Source organism: Mizuhopecten yessoensis, unplaced genomic scaffold (assembly GCF_002113885.1).
Source record: "Mizuhopecten yessoensis strain PY_sf001 unplaced genomic scaffold, ASM211388v2 scaffold10811, whole genome shotgun sequence".
In the NCBI taxonomy this organism is placed as follows: Eukaryota; Metazoa; Mollusca; class Bivalvia; order Pectinida; family Pectinidae; genus Mizuhopecten; species Mizuhopecten yessoensis.
Window position 1 is genome coordinate 105,428 of NW_018408733.1, and position 20,710 is coordinate 126,137.

Consider the following 20,710-nt stretch of genomic DNA (forward strand, 5'->3'; position numbering starts at 1 on the left):
TCACGCGGCCGACATTTTGGTATGTTGCTACGGGGGGTGTTGCTATATGGACAGAGTTGTTTTTGTATCTCATATGTTAAAAGAGTTCTACTGTTTCTATTCATAGTTATGTTTTTTTTGTCTGCGCCTACTTATCACTCATCAGTTTTAATATTGACAAATCAGCATCGATGTTAATAATAAATGCCTCCCGGTTGACAGTTTACGTCTAGCTGTTCCAAGAAAAGAAGTTGTATTGTCCTTTTTACAACTGTTTGAAAAGCTTGCAAACAACAAGAAGAGCGCTCACCAAACTTAACTACTCAAGGCTTACCGAAAGTAAATTCCATTAGTGAACTTATATTATAAACAGTGGTCAACAAATATATTATAAACAGTGGTCAACAAATATATTATAAACAGTGGTCAACAAATCAGATTGTCAAGCTGGTTGCACGGATGAATGGTGGTGATGGGGTGGGGTGGGGGATGATGTAGGTCGAGGTGGAATTTAAGTTTATATGAATATATATGAAAGTTTTATTTAAATTCGAGATAGTTACAAACTACAAACATAAGCTCTAATGAGCTTTTAACCGAATACATACAAGCATAATTATACAACAACATAAAAGCAAAATCATTCAAGCAAACTAACAATAGAGAAAGCACACATAAAAGTAAGCAAGCACTAAAAATGGCAGAGCAGTTTATATGCAAGCCTATGCAATAAAAATGGGCAATAATAACACAAAGGCACACTGAAGTTAACTGAAAGCTTATCTACATGCAGAACAGCGGTATTCTCAAACTCAGTTTGCAATGCATGTTATTTATTATAACGACCTTGTTGGATGAGAGTATCTATAGTAACAGTTGCTAGGTTACCGCTATGAACTTACGTCATTTAATACATTGTACCATGCATCATCAACACTTGATAATTATTCTTTGTCCAATACCTTATATGTGTATTTTTTTGTATTCTTTCAGCTCAATCAATGAACGATACGACTGGGACAATGACTAGTACGGCGTCACTTCAGTCGTCAAGTGACTCTTCTGTGATGTCATCGATGACGACATCGGTGATAGTGACGACACCTGTGTCGACGTCATCAAATATCATCAAGCCATCCTCGGTATCGTCGTCAACAATGGCGGAAACAAGTACCTCAGTGACGTCACAAGGGTCTTACAGTTCATCGAACTTTGATCATTCAAGTGCAACATCTGTTGTTACGTTTAGCTCACAACAAACAACACAGTCACTTAGTGCACAACAGTCGGTCCAGAATTCAAATTCTCAGACCACCCAATCGTCTAGTACGTCACAGTCCTCAACACCATCTGGTGTTCAATCTTCAGGTTCACAAATGGATCAACAACCATCGAGCACACCAGTTCAGTCATCAAGTTCACAAGCAAGAGACATGTCCTCGAGTGTAAGCGTGACACAGTCATCCAGTTCTTCAGAAATGGTTCACGCCTCTAGCTCTCAAATGACAAGTATAAGTCAGTCGATGTCTTCAAGTATTGCGCCTTCTGAAACATCGTCAAATGTACCAACGCCTGCACTCTCCACATCCTCCTCCAGAACTGTGGCGTCATCAAGCGTAACACATTCATCGATGTCGTCATCATTGAATTCAGTGACGTCATCCGGAGTTGCTGCATCAGCCCAATCGAGTTCTGCTACATCAATTATGCCAACAAGTTCCACTCAGCAACCGACATCATCTGATGTAGCTAAACCATCATCAGATATTGCTTCGGCTATGCAGTCTATGTTGTCTTCATCTATGATGTCGTCAAGCGTCACGCATTCACTGTTGTCGTCATCTGTTAAACCAATGACGTCATCTAGTGTTGCTGGACCAATTCAAACGAGTTCCCCTGCACCAACAATGTCATCTAGTGTACGCGCTTCAGCACCATCCAGCAGCCTGTTGCCAGCAGAATCATCTGTTCCAACAAATACACTTCCGCCAGTATTGTCTTCGACGGAAATGACATCACCAATTGCTACCATGGTTACAGGTAATTATTTGTTTACAAATTTTCTTCCGTCTCCTTGTAATATTTGGTTGTATGCACGTTTTATAATTTTACATTATTGCAGTGAAAAGTTTTGCATTTTGGTTGACTTAATTGATTCTGTCTATTTATTGACTGTATGGTGTAATACAATGTAGATGTAATTATTAACAATACAATATAAATATATCCACATTGTACTCTTCCTGTCAAAGAAAAATAATTCAGGGTTTGACACTAGTACTAGTTCTCTAGTCTATTTCAGCAAGGACTAGTGAACCACCTAACCGAACTAGTCCTTTAGATTTGCAAAAAAGATAATATTTGATATATTATATTCCATTTTGTGAAAACTGTTTAAAATACAGATGCATTGCATGATAATTACACCATATCTTTGTTTAGTGCCTGAAATGTTTTCGTAGGGAGATTTTGGGCGGACTAGTTACATTAACGTAGGACTAGCAAATAAAAATAATGCCAAACCCTGATGATATATATATACAGTGTCATGCAGTGGATATGGTATATTACTCTAACATTTGTGGTTGTTTTGCATATCATATTCATATATAAACAATTAATTAACGAACTAAGAAAACAAAAACAAAAATACAAGTTAATAAATGCTAGCCACGTAATTCTCTTTTATGTTAGTCATGCTTGCCTTTTAATTTATCAACACGATTTAACAATAACCTTTGTGATCTTCAAAGTGTTTGTTTTGCATTGTCTATATACACAATGACTCATCTTACTTTGCTTATGATATTAATGTTTTACGTGATTGCTTCCATACCCGATAGAGTTATCCCCCTTTCTATTCCGTCTTTGCGTATTGCAGAGTTATCTTCTCTTTGGAGGAGGTATTGATTGTTACGTCATTGGTTTGTGTGTGAAAATTACGTCGTTTTCTCAAAAATTGATGACGTTACTCTCACAAACAAGTGACGTAACAATCAATCCCTGCTCCCAAGAGAAGATAACTCTGCAATACGCAAAGACGGGATAACTGAGTAACGCATGACATTGTTACGGAAATCCTATGACCATATACATTTCAAAAAAAAATCAAGACAAAACAAATTAAACTCAGTATCGATAACATCAGTGAAAATATGAAGAAAGATTTGTTTGACGGATATTTTTTCAGAATAAGACAAGGAATTCATGAAACCGTTCTCGTGCTCAAGCATGGATTTTTGTGCGGAAGCCTAATTTCTTGTTCTGGTTATAAATTAATAAAAAACAAATGAGAGACGTACAGACAAGTAATTTTTTCAATGATTACATTTGACCTTTTGATCGTTGACATGATTTTAGTGAGTTACAATAAAATTGTCTGCTTGAGCATGGGAACTGTTTCATGAATACTGGCCCTGGTGTTTACAAGGCGCCCATTCACACATTGTTAAAAAACAACAATGAAGTTGATATATTTGGATAAAGATGACCTCTGTAGGTATGGAGGCAACGATTGCTTAGATTTCTGTAAAAAAATATGTAATATAATCTTCTTAAGGATGCCTGTTCCACTGCACTATGGGTTTTCTATAAATACGGTGCTCTCCCCTTAATTTCGATTTAGATAAAACTGTTGCACATTTCGGCACCTGGCTAGGAAGTCATTCGGTTAGAGCGATAGTATAAAGGTATATGAGCAAAGGGTTTGAATCCCGGTCAAGCCCCACCTCATTTTTACACTCATTTCATCTTTATTGTTATATGATTTTTGATAAAAGTCCCTAGATATAATTTTCTTTTGCGAAATGTTTTACTATCGCTATAGCCATTCCGGAAAAGTAGTTTTAACAGTTGCTGGCAGTGGTTCAGGGATCCTTAAACGTTACCCATAGTAAAGTCAAATCAATGGGTCAAAGGTTAGCTTACATATTTTCACATTAACATTAATCTTTTAATTTCACTTATTCGTTCTTTCTGTCTGAATTTCACCTATAGCTTCTTCTCAACTGCCTGACTTTACATCACTGGAGTTATCTACCCTTTTTACACCTTCCACGGAGTTATCTACCCTTTTCACAATTTCCACGGAGTTATCTTCCTTTTTTACAATTTCCACGGAGTTATTTCCTCTCCTTCCTTCTTCAACTTCTACTGAAAGAACTTCAGGTGGTACTGCCGAATTAGAAACCATACTGTCTATGTCAACTCAAATGACAAATCAAGTTATGTCCAGTTCGGTGCAGGATAGTACTTCTTCAGATTCTGTTAAACCTTTTGTATTAAGCGAACATATATCGAGCTCTAAGGCATCCGACTCTTTTAGAAGTGTAATGACAGATCATTCGGTTTCGTCTGATTCACTGATTTCAATGTCCAGCTCATATGTTACTTCTCAATTTGTTGCCACAGCTTCTGTTTCTGAACAAAATCCGAGCATGACATCTTCTATACCAGAACCGAATTCAATGTCTGGAATTACAACTATGCAACCAGAAACACAAAGTACATATTCAGATTTTCAAGCAAGCGAAGTGCCGACTGCCTTACAGGCAAGTGCAGTGTCGTCTACCACTCACTCAAGCGTGGTGTCGTCTGCCACTCACTCAAGCGTAGTGTCGTCTGCCACTCACTCAAGCGTGGTGTCGTCTGCCACTGAAACTAGTGTAGTGATGTCTTCTACTCATGCAAGCGTGGCGTCAATTTCCACTCAAACAAGCGTGGCGTCAATTTCCAGTCAAACAAGCGTGGAGTCGACAGCCACTGAAACAAGTTTATTGTTGACTTCTACACAAGTAAATGTTGTGTCGTCTTCCCCTGACACAATCAACACGCATGTGTACCTGGGCTCTGAATCGTCTTCCTCGTTACATAGTCAGCCAAATACTTTCAGCACACAAATGACAACATCAAGAATACACACAGATTTATGGAGTGAACAGACCTTGTCTAGAAGTGCAAGCTCAATGCCATTATCTCCAACCATTAGCCTGTATTCTACGTCTAGTGTACACTCCATTATGCACCAAAGTAGTGAGATAGAACCTAGTTCAGCTTACATATCCCACACAACTCCTGTATCTACTTCAAGATCCGATACAGTATCTGCTCAAGTTATTTCATCAAGTTCCACTATATTTGGTACTGAAATCATGGATTTAGCTTCTAGTTTAAGTTCCGAAATGGCAGCATCACATTCGATGGTAGATATTATTTCGAGCTCTGGTATAGTTCCTTTAGCAACTTCTGAAACAGTAGCTACTTTAAGTTCCCATTCCGCTCCATCCTCAATATATTCCAGGAGTTTTTCAGAAGCAAGTTCAGCTTTATCGACCGATACGTCTCTTGTAGGTATCTCAACATCATTTTCCGACATTTCTTCCATTATGTCAGCATCTTCATCCATCTTTTCTACTTCAGAAATGTCCACGTCATCCTCGTACTTCTCTCCGTCAAGTATGTCTGCATCAGTTTCTAACAGTTCTCCATCAATATCACCAACGCAATCTTCTAGTTTTTCAACTCCCATGTTATCAACATCATCGTCTACTATTGTGTCAACATTACCATCCAGTATAACAGCTTCTTTTGTGTCGACACTCCTCTCCAGTCTGTCTGAGCCAGTTATGTCAACCTCAACCTCCAATCCATCTTCGTCTATTGTGTCAACACTCCGCTCAAGTCTATCTTCATCTGTTATGTCAACATCATTCTCAAGTCCATCATCATCTGTTGTGTCAGCATCCCTCTCTAGTCCATCCTCGTCTGTTGTGTCAACATCCCTCTCCAGTCCATCCTCATCTGTTGTGTCAACATCCTTCTCCAGTCCATCTTTGTCTGTTGTGTCAACATCCCTCTCTAGTCTATCCTCGTCTGTTGTGTCAACATCCCTCTTCAGTCAATCCTCGTCTGTTATGTCAACATCCCTCTCAAGTCCATCTTTGTCTATTGTGTCAACATCCCTCTCTAGTCTATCCTCGTCTGTTGTGTCAACATCGCTCTTTAGTCCATCCTTGTCTGTTGTGTCAACATCCCTCCCCAGTCATTCCTCGTCTGTTATGTCAACATCCTCCTCCAGTCCTTCATCGTCTGTTGTATCAACATCCCTTTCCAGTCCATCCTCGTCTGTTGTGTCAACATCCCTCCCCAGTCCATCCTCGTCTGTTATGTCAACATCCCTCTCCAGTCCATCTTTGTCTGTTGTGTCAACATCCCTCTCTAGTCTATCCTCGTCTGTTGTGTCAACATCGCTCTTTAGTCCATCCTTGTCTATTGTGTCAACATCCCTCCACAGTCCTTCCTCGTCTGTTATGTCAACATCCTTCTCCAGTCCTTCATCGTCTGTTGTATCAGCATCCCTTTCCAGTTCATCCTCGTCTGTTGTGTCAACATCCCTCTCCAGTCCTTCCTCGTCTGTTATGTCAACATCCCTCTCAAGTTTATCTTTGTCTGTTGTGTCAACATCCCTCCTTAGTCTATCCTCGTCTGTTGTGTCAACATCCCTCCCCAGTCCATCCTCGTCTGTTATGTCAACATCCCTCTCCAGTCCATCCTCGTCTGTTGTGTCAACATCCCTCTCTAGTCTATCCTCGTCTGTTGTGTCAACATCGCTCTTCAGTCCATCCTCGTCTGTTATGTCAACATCCCTCTCCAGTCCTTCATCGTCTGTTGTATCAACATCCCTTTCCAGTCCATCCTCGTCTGTTATGTCAACATCCCTCTCCAGTCCTTTATCGTCTGTTGTATCAACATCCCTTTCCAGTCCATCCTCGTCTGTTGTGTCAACATCGCTCTCCAGTACCTTGTCTGTTGTGTCAACATCCCTCTCCAGTTCATCCCCATCTGTTGTGTCAACACCATTTTCCAGTCTGTTTTCCACTGAAGTTTCAACATCACCCTCCAGTGTATCTCCTAGGCAAACAGCCCTCCCCAGTCTTTCGGCTGCTGAAGTGTCAACAGCACCGTCCAGTCTATCTTTGTCTGTTGTGTCAGCACCTCCATTAAGTTCATCTGTTTCTGTTGTGTCAACACCTCTATCCATTATATCTTCTGTTGTGGCAACAGCATCAGACACTCTATCTTCTTCCGTTATGTCCACGTTATCTACCGATATTTCCTCAGTTTTATCAACATCATCCTTATACCTATCTACTTCCGTGATGCCAACATCCTCTTCAAGTAATTCTCATTCCGTTATTAAAACAATGCCTTCTTCAAATATTTCTCACCCTATATATAGTTCTATTATATCAACATCGTCTTCTAGTTTAGATCAAGTAGTCACTTCGCCTGAATCAACATCCGTCTTATCTTCAAGTGACGTCGTTGATTCTAGTGATGTTCTGGAAGAATCTTCTGTAATTTCTAGTGAAGTTATACAAGGAACCGTTATTTCTAGTGATGTGGTCAAAAGTTCTTCCATTATTTCAAGTGTTGTACATCAAGGTTCGTCTATTGTTCCAACAGCTATTCTTACTACTAATCACAATGTTGTGACTCTCAGCACCAAGGTGGATGAGACTTTTATAAGTGAAATTCTTTTGTCTTCGGCGACTTCCTCACTAGTTGTCGATACATCTAGTTTGATAACTTCTTCTAGCATCATAACTGATCCGTTATTGCACGCATCAACTTTTGAAACGAATAATTTATTGCCAACTTTGTCCGCATCTTCCTCTAGTGTGTATGCCAGGGCTAGTCTTATCATTTCGTTACCTATTGTGACGGAACTTGAAGTAGTTACAGAAGAAAAGAAAATAGCTGATCAGTCAACAATGGTGACGGAATCACTGTTACACACAAGTTATACCGACACACAGTCAGATTCTTCCCATCTGCCCACTTCTTTTGATTCTACTTCGTCACTGAAAAGCAAACAGTCAACTATGTCAACACCTCAATCAATGCATACTTCGACCTTAAATATTCCTGGTACGACGATTACAAAGACAGACACGTTACTAGAGCAAAGTGCTTCACGGCATTCTAGTCTGTCAGAATCCACAAATATACTACAACAAACCAGCCTATCTCAAGACAATACTGTCCAGGCCACACCTGCTCTTGCTCCTCACACTCAACCTACACGTACACATTCAGAACCCCAGACTGCTAGTGTAATGATTGATTCTACTTTCCCTGTTAGTAGCATGTATCCAACTGAAACCACATCATTTACGGACGCTGTCCAAACACCTATCACGGGCACGCATTCAGAAGATATGTCAAGTAGTATCATCTCTACATCAAGCACTCTAGTCTCATCTTTACAAGAGACACGCTCTTCTAGTGAAAATTCAGGCATCGCATCAGGTACCAACACTGTTGAGTCAAAGTCAGATAAAATGCACATTAGCATGACGGCTGATAGCACTTCATCTGAGTCAGTTAAACTTAGCATATATCCAACTCGTACCATATCTAATTTAGGTGTAAGTTCAACTATGGCTGCTTCTAGTACCATTGTTGCATCTGAAATTGCTTCAAATAGTAATGAAATTGCTTCACGCGAAGACTTTTCTAGTACAACGGCATTGCATTCGGTGGTGTCTTCAAGTCAATTCTTGTCAATATATGAAGTTTCCAGTAGTTTATTCTCTTCTCATGAAGGATCTGAAGCTGTGGCATCAAGTGAAATCACACTGGCTTCAGGGCTAAGTACACTATCTATAAAGGTAGTTCCGAAAGCCGAGTCTTCTAGCATCCTTAGCATAGAATCGTCGGTAGGACGTGTAGGTGAAGACATTTCAATAACTTCTACAGTTCTGAACGAGGCGACATCTGTTATGAGGTCGGATGACTCCTCAATAATCACTTCAAGTGACAGTATGATGACGTCTTCCATATCACGTGATATTAATAGTATTACGTCATCTTTACCACGTGATATTGCTAGCAGTGCGTCATCTATACCACGTGATATTACTAGCAGTACAATAAACATTGATGATTTCTCATTGGATGTTTCCGCAACAAGCGTGGTGCCTTCCTCTTCTGTTTGGTCCGGTATGAGTGAACATAGTGTTTCTTCCTCTGACGTATCGCCTCTGTACAGCATGTCTGTCACTGTATCGCAACATTCTGTCTCATCACCAGAGATCTCACACCTTTCCTCTGCTCCTTCGACCTTCCATAGCATTTCTATAGCAAGTAGTCTTGGCACGTATTCCAGTAAGTATTAGTACTACATCTATTACAATATCCTATTATTTTACGATGATTGTCAATATTGTCCATAACTTCACTCCCTAAAAGGAAAGAACTTTCGATTTATATTACTCCCACTAATTACCACCGACCTCTTTATAACGTCAATTTTATATTGACACAAATATTGGCAGTATAACGAGGTCTGAGTCAGGACATTTAAATGAGTTTAAAATATTTAAATTCTATATTTATATGATATCGTAGTTAATAACTATAAGTTATCGCTTGATGCATTATGTCATTTACATTTCCTTTGCGCGAACACTTATTTTCACAAAAAGCTCCTACATCTTAAGCGAAAGGAACAACAATATCTTCCCTATGAGAAATATTTTATCTAAAGTCACGATAGACCCTCGTAAATTACGCGAACATGTTCATATTGTGAAGTCTTAGTAATTCCGTTATAATGACATGTTTATATAATATCCTTTAAACATGTAGCTGTTACGCACGATATTTAATAGTTTCCAAAATTATTTCTTTCTATACTTCAACATTTCACTTGCAGGTACGAAAATGGAAGGTTCAACGCAAACGACGCCTACGTCATCAAGTGACGTAACTATGACGTCATATACACAAAGTCCATCGATAGCTTCATCCAGTGCAGATATGCAAACCTCGAAAGTCACGTCGTCAGGTTCGATGTATACTTCTGAAGTTCCAGCTTCGTCAAGCCTCACATCTGATGTTAGGTCTTCCGTTTCATCATCACATGTAGCAACGATGGCGACCAGCTCTGGAATGGTTCAATCCTCAAATGACATGATGACGTCACATGTACAATCGGGATCGTTGTCAGCTTCAGTGTATAGTATGACCACTGAACTACCGCAGTCGTCTAGCTCCACAGTTTACACAACACCATTACCATCTTCAGCTGGTATGTCGACACATTTATTAGTGAGTTCACCCTCTACCGCAATGACGTCATCAGTGTCAGTTAAGCCAGCACCATCATCTTCGGTTATGTCAAGCTCGATGTCAGCACCAATGTCGTCATCAGCTGCGCCAGCACCATCATCTTCGGTTGTGTCAAGCTCAATGTCAGCACCAATGTCGTCATTAGCTGCGCCAGCACCATCATCTTCGGTTTTGTCAAGCTCAATGTCATCACCTATGTCGTCATCAGCTGCGCCAGCGCCATCATCTTTGATGGTGTCAAGCTCAATGTCAGCACCCATGTCGTCATCAGCTGCGCCAGCGCCATCATCTTCGATGGTATCAAGCTCAATGTCAGCACTCATGTCGTCATTAGCTGCGCCAGCACCATCATCTTCGGTTTTGTCAAGCTCAATGTCATCACCTATGTCGTCATCAGCTGCGCCAGCGCCATCATCTTCGATGGTGTCAAGCTCAATGTCAGCACCTATGTCGTCATCAGCTGCGCCAGCGCCATCATCTTCGGTTGTGTCAAGCTCGATGTCTGCGCCAATCTCGTCATCAGTAACGCCAGCGCCATCATCTTCGATTATGTCTAGCTCAATGTCAGCACTTATGTCATCATCAGCTGCGGCAGCACCTTCCTCTTCGGTTGTGTCAAGCTCAATGACTGCACCCATGTCGTCATCAGTTACGTCAGCACCTTCATCTTTCGTTATGTCAATGTCGACAACGGTACTCGTGCCATCATCTGTGCAAATGACGGCTTCAGCGGTTGTGACATCAACGATTGCTACGCCTACATCATCAGTGACACCTATCATAACCTCGTCACCTGTTACAGAAGCCCCCTCTGCAAGTGTCGTAGATGCATCAACCTCTGCTATTATGCCAACCGTATCGAGTTCTGTGACAATGGCGTCTGCAACCCCCGAGGCACCTTCCACGACAACACCAATGCCAACGACACCAGGAGGACCAATACCATCAACATCTGCAAATACGACATCCACGATTGTCGTCACTGGTGGTTCAACAACTACGACGCCAACACCTAACCTTAATACTACGACGCCGAACGTCAACGGAACAATGACAACTGCATCTGCTGCTAACGTCACGTCGACAGCCATGCCTTCAAATGCCACGATAGGTCATTCGACGGTGGCATCCACCACATCAATTACACCAATGCTTTCCACCACTTCCGGTCCAGTAGTAACCGTCCCACCAACCGATCAACAGAACACTACTTCACACCCGCCTACTTCCACAGCAGTGAACAATGTCTCTACGGACAACGCGACAGTTGCAAAGTCGACAACGCCAGTTGTAATAACAACTGAAAGTGGAAATATAACTACTGTTGGCCCGACTACAATGATGCCCCAGACAACGTCACATGACGCCAATGCTACATCTGCACCTGCAACTTCCGGTTCTACAACAGTACCCACAATACCGCACACATCGACAACGATGATGCCCTTAACAAATGGTACAACGACAACAACAGGACCGATGTCGTCAACTATCGTCCCAGGTGTTTCAACAACAAAAATCACAACGTCCATGCCAATTACTACGACACCAACGTCTAACGATACAGTGACAACTGCATCAACGACAATGAAAGCGTCCACTACGTCACAACCTGTTGCGAACGTCACATCGACGGCCATGCCCTCAAATGCCACAGAGGGTCCATCTACTGTTGTGTCAACCACTGCCCGTACCACTATGCTCTCAACAACAACAACAACTTCCGGTCCAGTGATAACAGTCCCAACTACAGATCGACAAAACACTACATCACAACCGCCCTTTTCTACAACTGTGAAGTCGACAACGCCAGTTGTAATAACAACCGAAAGAGGAAATATAACTACTGTTGGCCCAACTACAATGATGCCCCAGACAACGTCACATGACGCCAATGCTACCTCTGCACCTTCCACTTCCGTTCCTTCAACAGTACCAACAATACAACAAACGTCGACAACGATCGACCCACTAACAAATAGTACATCGACAGCTGCAGTCACTACTCAAGGAACAGCTACTACCGGAGCACCAAACATAACTGTTGTCACTACGTCATCTCCGGCAAATACAACCATAGCAATAACAACTGCTGTTCCACAACCCAGCAGCACGTCCGCAACGACAACAAGGACTTCAACGGAAGCACCTTTAACAACCCCGATTCCACCTTCACCTCAAACGTCCAGCACTGTAACTCCAAATGTCACGTCTTCTACCTCGACAACTGCAACATCGAACATCACATCGCCGATAATACCGACAACTCAAGCACCCACAACACAAGCGCCAACAACACCAACACCAACACCTACCACACTAGCACCAACAACTCAAGCGCCTACAACACAAGCACCCACCACTGAAGCGCCTACAACTCAAGCACCTACCACACAAGCACCTACAACTCAAGCGCCTACAACTGAAGCACCAACCACTGAAGTGGCCACAACTCATGCACCTACCACCCAAGCACCAACAACTCAAGCGCCTACAACACAAGCACTCACAACTCAATCACCCACCACACAAGCGCCTATAACACAAGCACCAACAACTCAGGCGCCTTCAACACAGGCACCCACCACACAAGCGCCTACAACACAGGCACTCAGCACACAAGCATCAACAACTCAAGCGCCTACAACACAAGCACCCACAACTCAAGCGCCTACAACACAAGCACCCACAACTCAATCGCCTACAACACAAGCACCAACAACTCAAGCGCCTACAACAAAGGCACCCACCACAAAAGCACCAACCACACAGGAACCAACAACACAGGCACCCACCACACAAGCGCCTACAACACAGGCACCCACCACACAAGCACCAACAACTCAAGCGCCTACAACACAAGCACCCACCACACAGGCACCCACCGCAGCACCGGAATTGACAAGTGAGGCAAGAGCAACGATAAGAATTACTGACGGGGTGATCTGGGTACCAGAGCTTGCAGAGAAGACATCCAATGAGTATAAGATTTTACGTGACCAGGTCAAACCCGAGGTGAGTTACGTTTATTCTAGTGACGGTTGTTGCAAGTTTTGTGGTAAATTTGATACATTTCTATACATTTGTATAAACTTCTGATTCGAATAACGGGTGACTCTGAAAATTTAATAATTGGTTATGATTTGTCTTCAAAACTCGTTTACAAAGGTAATCCGAAATGATTTATCCCTCTAGTTATAATATTGTAGTAGATGAATTATCTCCCTTGTTAGAAAACAAATTAATTAGATGATCAGAATAGCAAATACTGTCACAAAGATATGTGTATTCCATCATATTAATTGGTGGTACACAGGAAATATGTTATTCAATATACTGAAAATATGTGAGTTCAGTTCGGGTTGTGTCCCTTTTAACATTATATTTTTCTACCTTTTCAATTAACATTGTCCTTACCTTTAGTTATATGTCTAATGTTTTTGTTTTCCATTGCATTTTTATATGCAATTCCTTAACTGAAACATAAATATCTTTTCCCTTGTACTAATGACTATTGTTCATTTCAGTTGGAGCAAGTTTATTTTGCTCAGTACGGGGATCGTTTGATGGCGATAGTTATTGACCGATTTACGTAAGTTTTGGTTTTCAAAATGTGACACACACACCCTTTAACTCATTCACCCCTACAGACACATTTGCACTCCTCCAATTCTTAGGTTGGAATAGTTCATAATGAATTTTTAGGGGTGAACTGCTAAATCTGTAACTAAATATGTGAAACTGTTTATGCCGTCATGACTTTTAGTATAGCTTTGATAAATCATTTCTGAAAAGAAAATCACATAACCTGTGAAAATTTTATGAGAAATAATAAAGATGAAATAAAAAAAAAATCAACAAACAGTGTTCCGAGTTAAAAAAAAAAATCAGCAGGGCTAGACCAGAATATGAACCCTTGTACCATTGCTCTAACAGATTGAGCTACCTTTGCTGGTCAGTGGAAGTATCGGGGCCCAACTGTGCTACATTTATATCAAAACGGAAGTTAAGGGGAGGTTACTCTATGTATAGGCAAGAAAAAGAGTGCAATGGGTGGGATAGAGATCCTTAAGTAAAGCTATGCAGTTAAGGATGTACTCTCCTGAGGTTTCAATCACGTTCAAGTCTCGTTTTGATCTGGTGTAACGGGTTTTTGTAATATTTAACAAATTATGAACAAATTTATTAGCAAACACGCATCTGAAAAACATGTCAAAAAACTAGATGTCTGTTGTTTGTAGAACTTTTTTTTAAACGACTTTAAAAAAAATGCCAATTCGGCGGCCATTTTGAAAATGTGTATTAATGTGTATTTCTTGGGCTTCAAAAAAGACAAGAAAACAACCCTTTTTGACACTAGATTGATCACTTAAGTTGTAATTATAGTAGGTTCAATTTTGCTCTACAACTTTATAATGTTTAATATGAAAAAAAATAATATGCAGCAAACTGGAAAATTATACATTATTGATAATTATTTTTTTTACATATTTAGTGTAACTGAAGCACTTTTGATTTTTGACCCCAAAAAAGTTAAAAAAATAACACAAATGATAATAGGATAAAAAAAGAAGAACACCGACCCCCACATTTTTTGTGGATGTTTTAGAAAGAGAAACACATTTTCTTTTAATTCATTAAATATCAAAAAAAGTTTAATACCAGAACTTTTTATATCAAGCGTTTAATCTGCAAAAAATTGTAAAAAAATGAATATTTTATCATTAAAAAATAGGGGGTAGGGGTAACTAAAATCGTCTTTCTGAGTTAAAAGAATAAGATTAAGAAACTTTACTTCCATAATCTAAAAGAAAATAATATTTTATCAGTTCGACAAACATTCATACACATCTGATAACATTCTTCGAAGAAATTGTATGAATTTGTTCCGCAAATGGTCAAAACCCAAAAAATCACCTAAAATCACATGTTGTGTTAAATTGGTATCTTTGACCGATCATAGCACAGAAACGAACACACCGACATATAGTGTTTTCTTTCATTTTCTACTATGCCATTAACTCCTTTTTCCAAAAATCCATATAAGAAAAAAAGTTTAATACAGGAAATTTTTGACTTCTCAGAGGTGTGCATCCTTAAGCCTAGTAAATATTGTTGTCTCACCTTCAGTCACTGCTTAGTGGCACTTTGTATTTCATGCAAAATTGGCAAGTCTCACACAATCCAGTTCTGTTTTGAACGAAGAACTCTTGATTATCGTGGAACCATCAAAACATTCTGTTATTTAATAATCAAGATTTTATTTTCAAAATTCATCATTAATTCTTATATATATTATATCCAAATTATCACATGAATATAAGTCCCATCAAAGAGGTGCGTTGTGGTATTTGTTTTACTAGTGTTAGTAAACGTACATATTTTAGCGCTCTTCGTGCTTTAAATATTGCTAAAAATTATAATTGAGTCGCTTGAAGTTTCTGTATGTAATTTTCTATTGTGCAAACTGTGAGTACGCCAATTTATTTATGCGCTAATCTGTTAGAATTTGAAAAAACGCTAAAATTTGTGTCCGCTGAAATAAGTTATTTTACAGTACAGGATTTTTATACAAGTTTAAATATATTCACCTGACATTTGTTAAGTATATTCACACGTTACATGTGGTATAAATTCAACCATGTTCATTATTACTGATGCTGTGTTAAAAGCATTTATTTAAAGGTTCAAATATATTAATCGAAATAACATTCAAAATAAGAAAATATCTCCTTAAAAAATGTTTGGTATTTTTTTATTTTATATATTTTGAATAATTTTATCACATTTTATTTTATATATTTTAAATATTTTTTTCATATATTATTTTATACATAATCCTATTCGTCTCATATTTATTTCGTTATAGTGAAGGAAGCGTCGTTGTTGATTACACTGTCCAGTTGTCAGGCGATACTACCGTCACCGCTGCCGACATGAATACCGTTGTGGAGAATGCTGTCTCGGAAGGAAAGCTGGGAAATTTCACTGTAGATAAAACATCCGTATCTCATAATGGTACATACAATTTTACAATTTTTACGTATCTTGATTTATAGATTTTGAGGAAAACGTTCAAACTAATTCCGTTAGAGTCCTTGGTTCTTTTGTTTGAATACAGAGCAGGATGAATGTTCTTGAATTTTCCTGCAATTTTAAAATAGACAACCAGATATTTTGTCATGGATCTGAACTTGAGTAATACCCTTTTGATAATGCATTGAACATTTCCAGTTGCAACAAGATTTGAAACCTTTTTTTTTTTTTTTTTTTTATGAAAAGTTTCAATTTTTCCTCAATATTATAAATTACATTATTTTTGCAATTTATTGACTTTTAGTTTATCGCAGGGAGTTTCATACGAGCTTTGGAATTTTTCACGAATATTTTTCCAGAAGTTATATAGATTATTATAGAAATAGCAGTCTGTCAATAGCAAATCAAGTGATGGCAAAAGAAAGTTAGTTCACGCGAAAAGAAAAAACTGACAGATTGTTTTATTTATTATTTATTACAGTTATAAAAACACCTATGACGACCCCGACCGTCCCCATTGTTACGGAGGGTTTCCCTAACTGGGCCATTGCTGTAATCGCGTGTGGATCAGTAGTTTTAATATTCCTGATAGCAATGATCTGCATACTGGTGAGTTATCTTTCTTTGAAAATCAAATTGTATATCAAACAAAAATGTACAAAGTTTTGAAAAGGTCGTCTTACCGATATCGAGTTTGTATTTATGAAAGTGTGTTAATGTTTCTCTTGACGGAATGATGTTTATGACCTCCTAATTAAAAACATTTCCTAGGCTTTCATACTCAGAAGAAAAGAAATGTTCTCAATGTTTATAGTAAATGTTAATTAAATACAAATCAAAAACTTGTTGATACAGCGTCGATTAAAGGAACAGTTGTGCACAATGAAAATGCAGTTCCGGGTTTTGTTGTAAAGACATTACTTTCTATTAAATTAGGTGTAAACATATCAATAATAGAATCGGAGTATGGAAAATCCTACAACGCAACTTTGTAAGAAAACGTCTTTGATAAAAGTAATATGAATTTCATATAATCTCTTACTTACATCTCTTTCCATTTGCACTATCTTCTTCAGTGTTCCCGCCGACACACCAAGCAGAAGTATCGCCTCCCTGAGGATCCGGATGACATCGACTACCGTCGGAGTTGGGCGGGAAGTTCCGACAATGAATTTGCATACGATAATAAATTAGCTCAATCTACAGAAATAACAACAGAAGAAGGAGGAAAGCAGCCTGTACAATTCTTCAATTTATCAAATAATGATGTACAAAATGCGAATGGGGCGGATCCGGTAAGTTGATAACTTTGATTAATTGTTTTATTAGCTTGAAATCATAATTGGAAATCTGAATTGACAATCGAATATGAACCCATTAGTTCGATTGACGAATGTGAATTAAGAGCTGTGATGGATCTTTATATGTTTGTTTGTTTGTTGTTTATCGCTGGCTTCATACTGGCACAATAACGTAATGGAGGGATTTGAATAATGGGGAGGTACAGAAAAAACGTTTTGAAGTTCAATTTTCGGGACCTTTTAATAGTAGATCATTAAAGTGACAATGACAACTCATCTTGTGTCATTTATTAAAATCAATATGTCGACTTATTCAACAGGTTATAATGTTTAGATATCATTTCCAGGTAACTTTACCAATTTGATTACCAACATGATATATAATATGCTTTGGATGACAGGTTCCCTGGGGTTCAGTAACCACCATTATCCCAAGCTAACATCCGCATTTATGAAATTTATTTTGCTCCAAAGAAAACTGCTTTAAGATTTTAAATTACCAAGACTCTTGTATCATGTGTATAACTGTTAAGAAAAATATGCATTTTTGACACGAATGTAAGGAAATTTTACATTCATAAGATAAGCCGGATTTTGGAAATTTCCCTACCCCCTTTGCATGATTGGTAACATTGGTGTACTTACTATCCGTGATTAAAATTCATTTTGTAAACGACATTTCAACATAAGTAGATCCAATGTTTTATGCCTGCACACATTTTTCTGAAAACAAAAATATTAATAAGAAACTTTCCAAAAAAGAAATCTTCAAAATAACAAATTATTTAATAATTTGAATCATTAAAAAACATTAATATAAAACATTCTACTTAATCTAAAAATCCATCCATTGATAGATTCTCTTATACTGTAATATAAAAGTGAGAGGAAACATGTTGTATGTATTTAGTTTTATTGCATGGGAATTCGTTTTGTTTCGTCAGAATAAAACCACACCCCTATGAAAACAACATGTCCCAATGTAATGTGTAAGTATGACGTCATAGACTGATCATAACAAAACAAAGAAACCCTACTAACATGTTGTGTTGAAATATACATCTGGTGTGAAAACTGACATTTCATTTTTACTGATACGCTAATAGATGTATTTTTCTTCAACTAACTCATACAAAATTGTAACATGCATTCTACTCAAACTAACTGGTATGCAATTATAAATATATCTCTTCTTTCAAATATAATCATATACTTTCTTTGTGATTTGCAAATATAACAATATGTATTCTTTTTCAACTTACCGGTATGCAATAATGATAATATGCACTCTACTTCAATTCAAAGGCATGCACATTTAACAATATATATTTCAAATTACTAGTAAGAAATATTTATAACTATACAACTTAATACTGAAAATCGTTTATGTTGGCGAGAAATTATAGAGGCTTAAATGCGAAGTAAAATATCCTGCAAATTACTATTTATTTAGACACATTAAAAGAAATTGTATATAACAAGCATTTTCATTGGCTTAAAAGTTTAATATAGTAGATTAAATTATAAGGATTAACTTGAATATATTGTTCATGTTATGGAGATATAACACAAAAAAACGGAGTGTACTCTAAATAAACACTCCGGTTTTTTGTGTTATATCTCCATAACATGAAACTATATTCAAGTTAATCCTTATAATTTAATCTACTATACACAATCTCTGTGGGAATCCAACTTTATTGATGGACTCTTTTCTCTTAGAAATTATTGCGCTGCTGTATCAGCCAATAAAAAGCGACGTTACAAACGGCGACGTCACTTTTTACGTTATGGGCTGATAACATAAACTTTTAAGCCAATGAAAATGCTTGTTTCAAGCAAGATTAAATTATTTGTTATTATTCACGAATTCAGATCCGCGATATTTTAAATATTCACGAAAATAAGATAATGTATAGTACGTTGAAGTAGAGCATATATCATTATATTTCATAAAAGTGCAATCTCTCTTGCACACACATACTAGTATTTTAGACACAACCGTCAGTTGTTTTTCTCGTTACATTTAGATGCAGGTTTGTCACTTTCGGCAAAAGGCAAATACGAATTGATGATTGTCTGTTAAAATTGATTCGTTGGCATCGAACTGTTTCAAGTAAAATAAATCATGGTTGGGTCTAATTAATTCTCATATGATCTTTTTACTATCCAACCTGAAGCATAAACTTCAACAAAGCTGTGTTCTCTTCGGCAGCTACCTCAACTACTTTCATACTTTTTATAATTGATCTGTATGCGCTGTACTTAACTTATAGTTTATAATACTAATACTCTTCTATTGCTGATATTATTGTCTTTTCATACTACTCTGACTAGCCACAGTGATACTGTATTATGGAAGGCCAAGCCATTATGCAATTACTTCACACATAATAATGCTATATTTATAAAATATATTGTTGTTGAACAATTTAATCTTCTCTCGGTGTTTTACAGTGATTATTTTCTATATACCAAGTACGTGTTTAATGCACTTTTAGTAAATTACCATTAAATTTGTGAAATTGTCCACACCGCGAAAATTGTCTATATTTACAGTATGTTGTATTTCGTGTAACTGATTATGACTGACACTCCAGATGTATATTTCAATTGAAATTTGAACTAAACTAACCATAGTAACATCACCGTCACAGATCACGCTTCCTAACAGATTTGTATACAAGACTCCAGAATGTTATATCGATTTGCCTGATTTTATTTATTAGTACATTATATAAAAAAAAACATCTGAAGATTGTATTGTTTAGAAATGTATTTAGTGCATCCTATTAAATTGTGTAGTTCTCAGTTCCGTTTATAAAACTTTGTTGAGAAGAACACTATTGCAAATAATCATTTACTATAAATTACCTGACAACTTAGCTTCACTAAATTTGTCTTCTTGGCCATGTTACAATTTAAATACCCTATCTTTAGTGTATAAAATAGCTTTAAATCTTTATAACAACTCGTCCTCACTGCTGCATGACTCCACATATCTATTCTAGTTATAAAATATGAGGATTGACATCGCAGATATTTAAAGAATATGCTTTAAAATGCAAAGCTTCAGACAACAAACACAGGGACGACGTGCTGATCCCCAAACTACAATCCGTATATATGAATATTGAATAATAAACATATCGATACTGACCGTTGGTCCGTGAATATGTGCCACGCTCTTGTGATTAAAATTATACAATCCACAGCATCAACACAAAGAGACTAAATGCAAAGTCGATAAAAAGTACGTA

At 37.9% G+C, this 20,710-nt stretch overlaps 1 protein-coding gene across 3 annotated transcripts in view; it reads left to right on the forward strand.

Annotated features, from left to right (window-relative positions):
* LOC110462601 (uncharacterized threonine-rich GPI-anchored glycoprotein PJ4664.02-like) overlaps positions 1–20,710 on the forward strand; it is a 74,141-nt gene that overhangs the window by 46,306 nt on the left and 7,125 nt on the right. Inside the window, exons 2-9 of one of the 3 annotated variants that reach the window (XM_021516622.1) lie at positions 973–2,019; positions 3,976–9,147; positions 9,698–13,128; positions 13,641–13,705; positions 15,983–16,131; positions 16,631–16,758; positions 17,226–17,444; positions 18,395–18,439. In XM_021516622.1, the coding sequence (XP_021372297.1) occupies positions 973–2,019; positions 3,976–9,147; positions 9,698–13,128; positions 13,641–13,705; positions 15,983–16,131; positions 16,631–16,758; positions 17,226–17,444; positions 18,395–18,415 (10,232 nt within the window). In that variant the 3' untranslated portion in view covers positions 18,416–18,439. The remainder of the gene's footprint in view (positions 1–972; positions 2,020–3,975; positions 9,148–9,697; positions 13,129–13,640; positions 13,706–15,982; positions 16,132–16,630; positions 16,759–17,225; positions 17,445–18,394; positions 18,440–20,710) is intronic. The other 2 variants (XM_021516621.1, XM_021516623.1) reach the window with 2 other exon arrangements.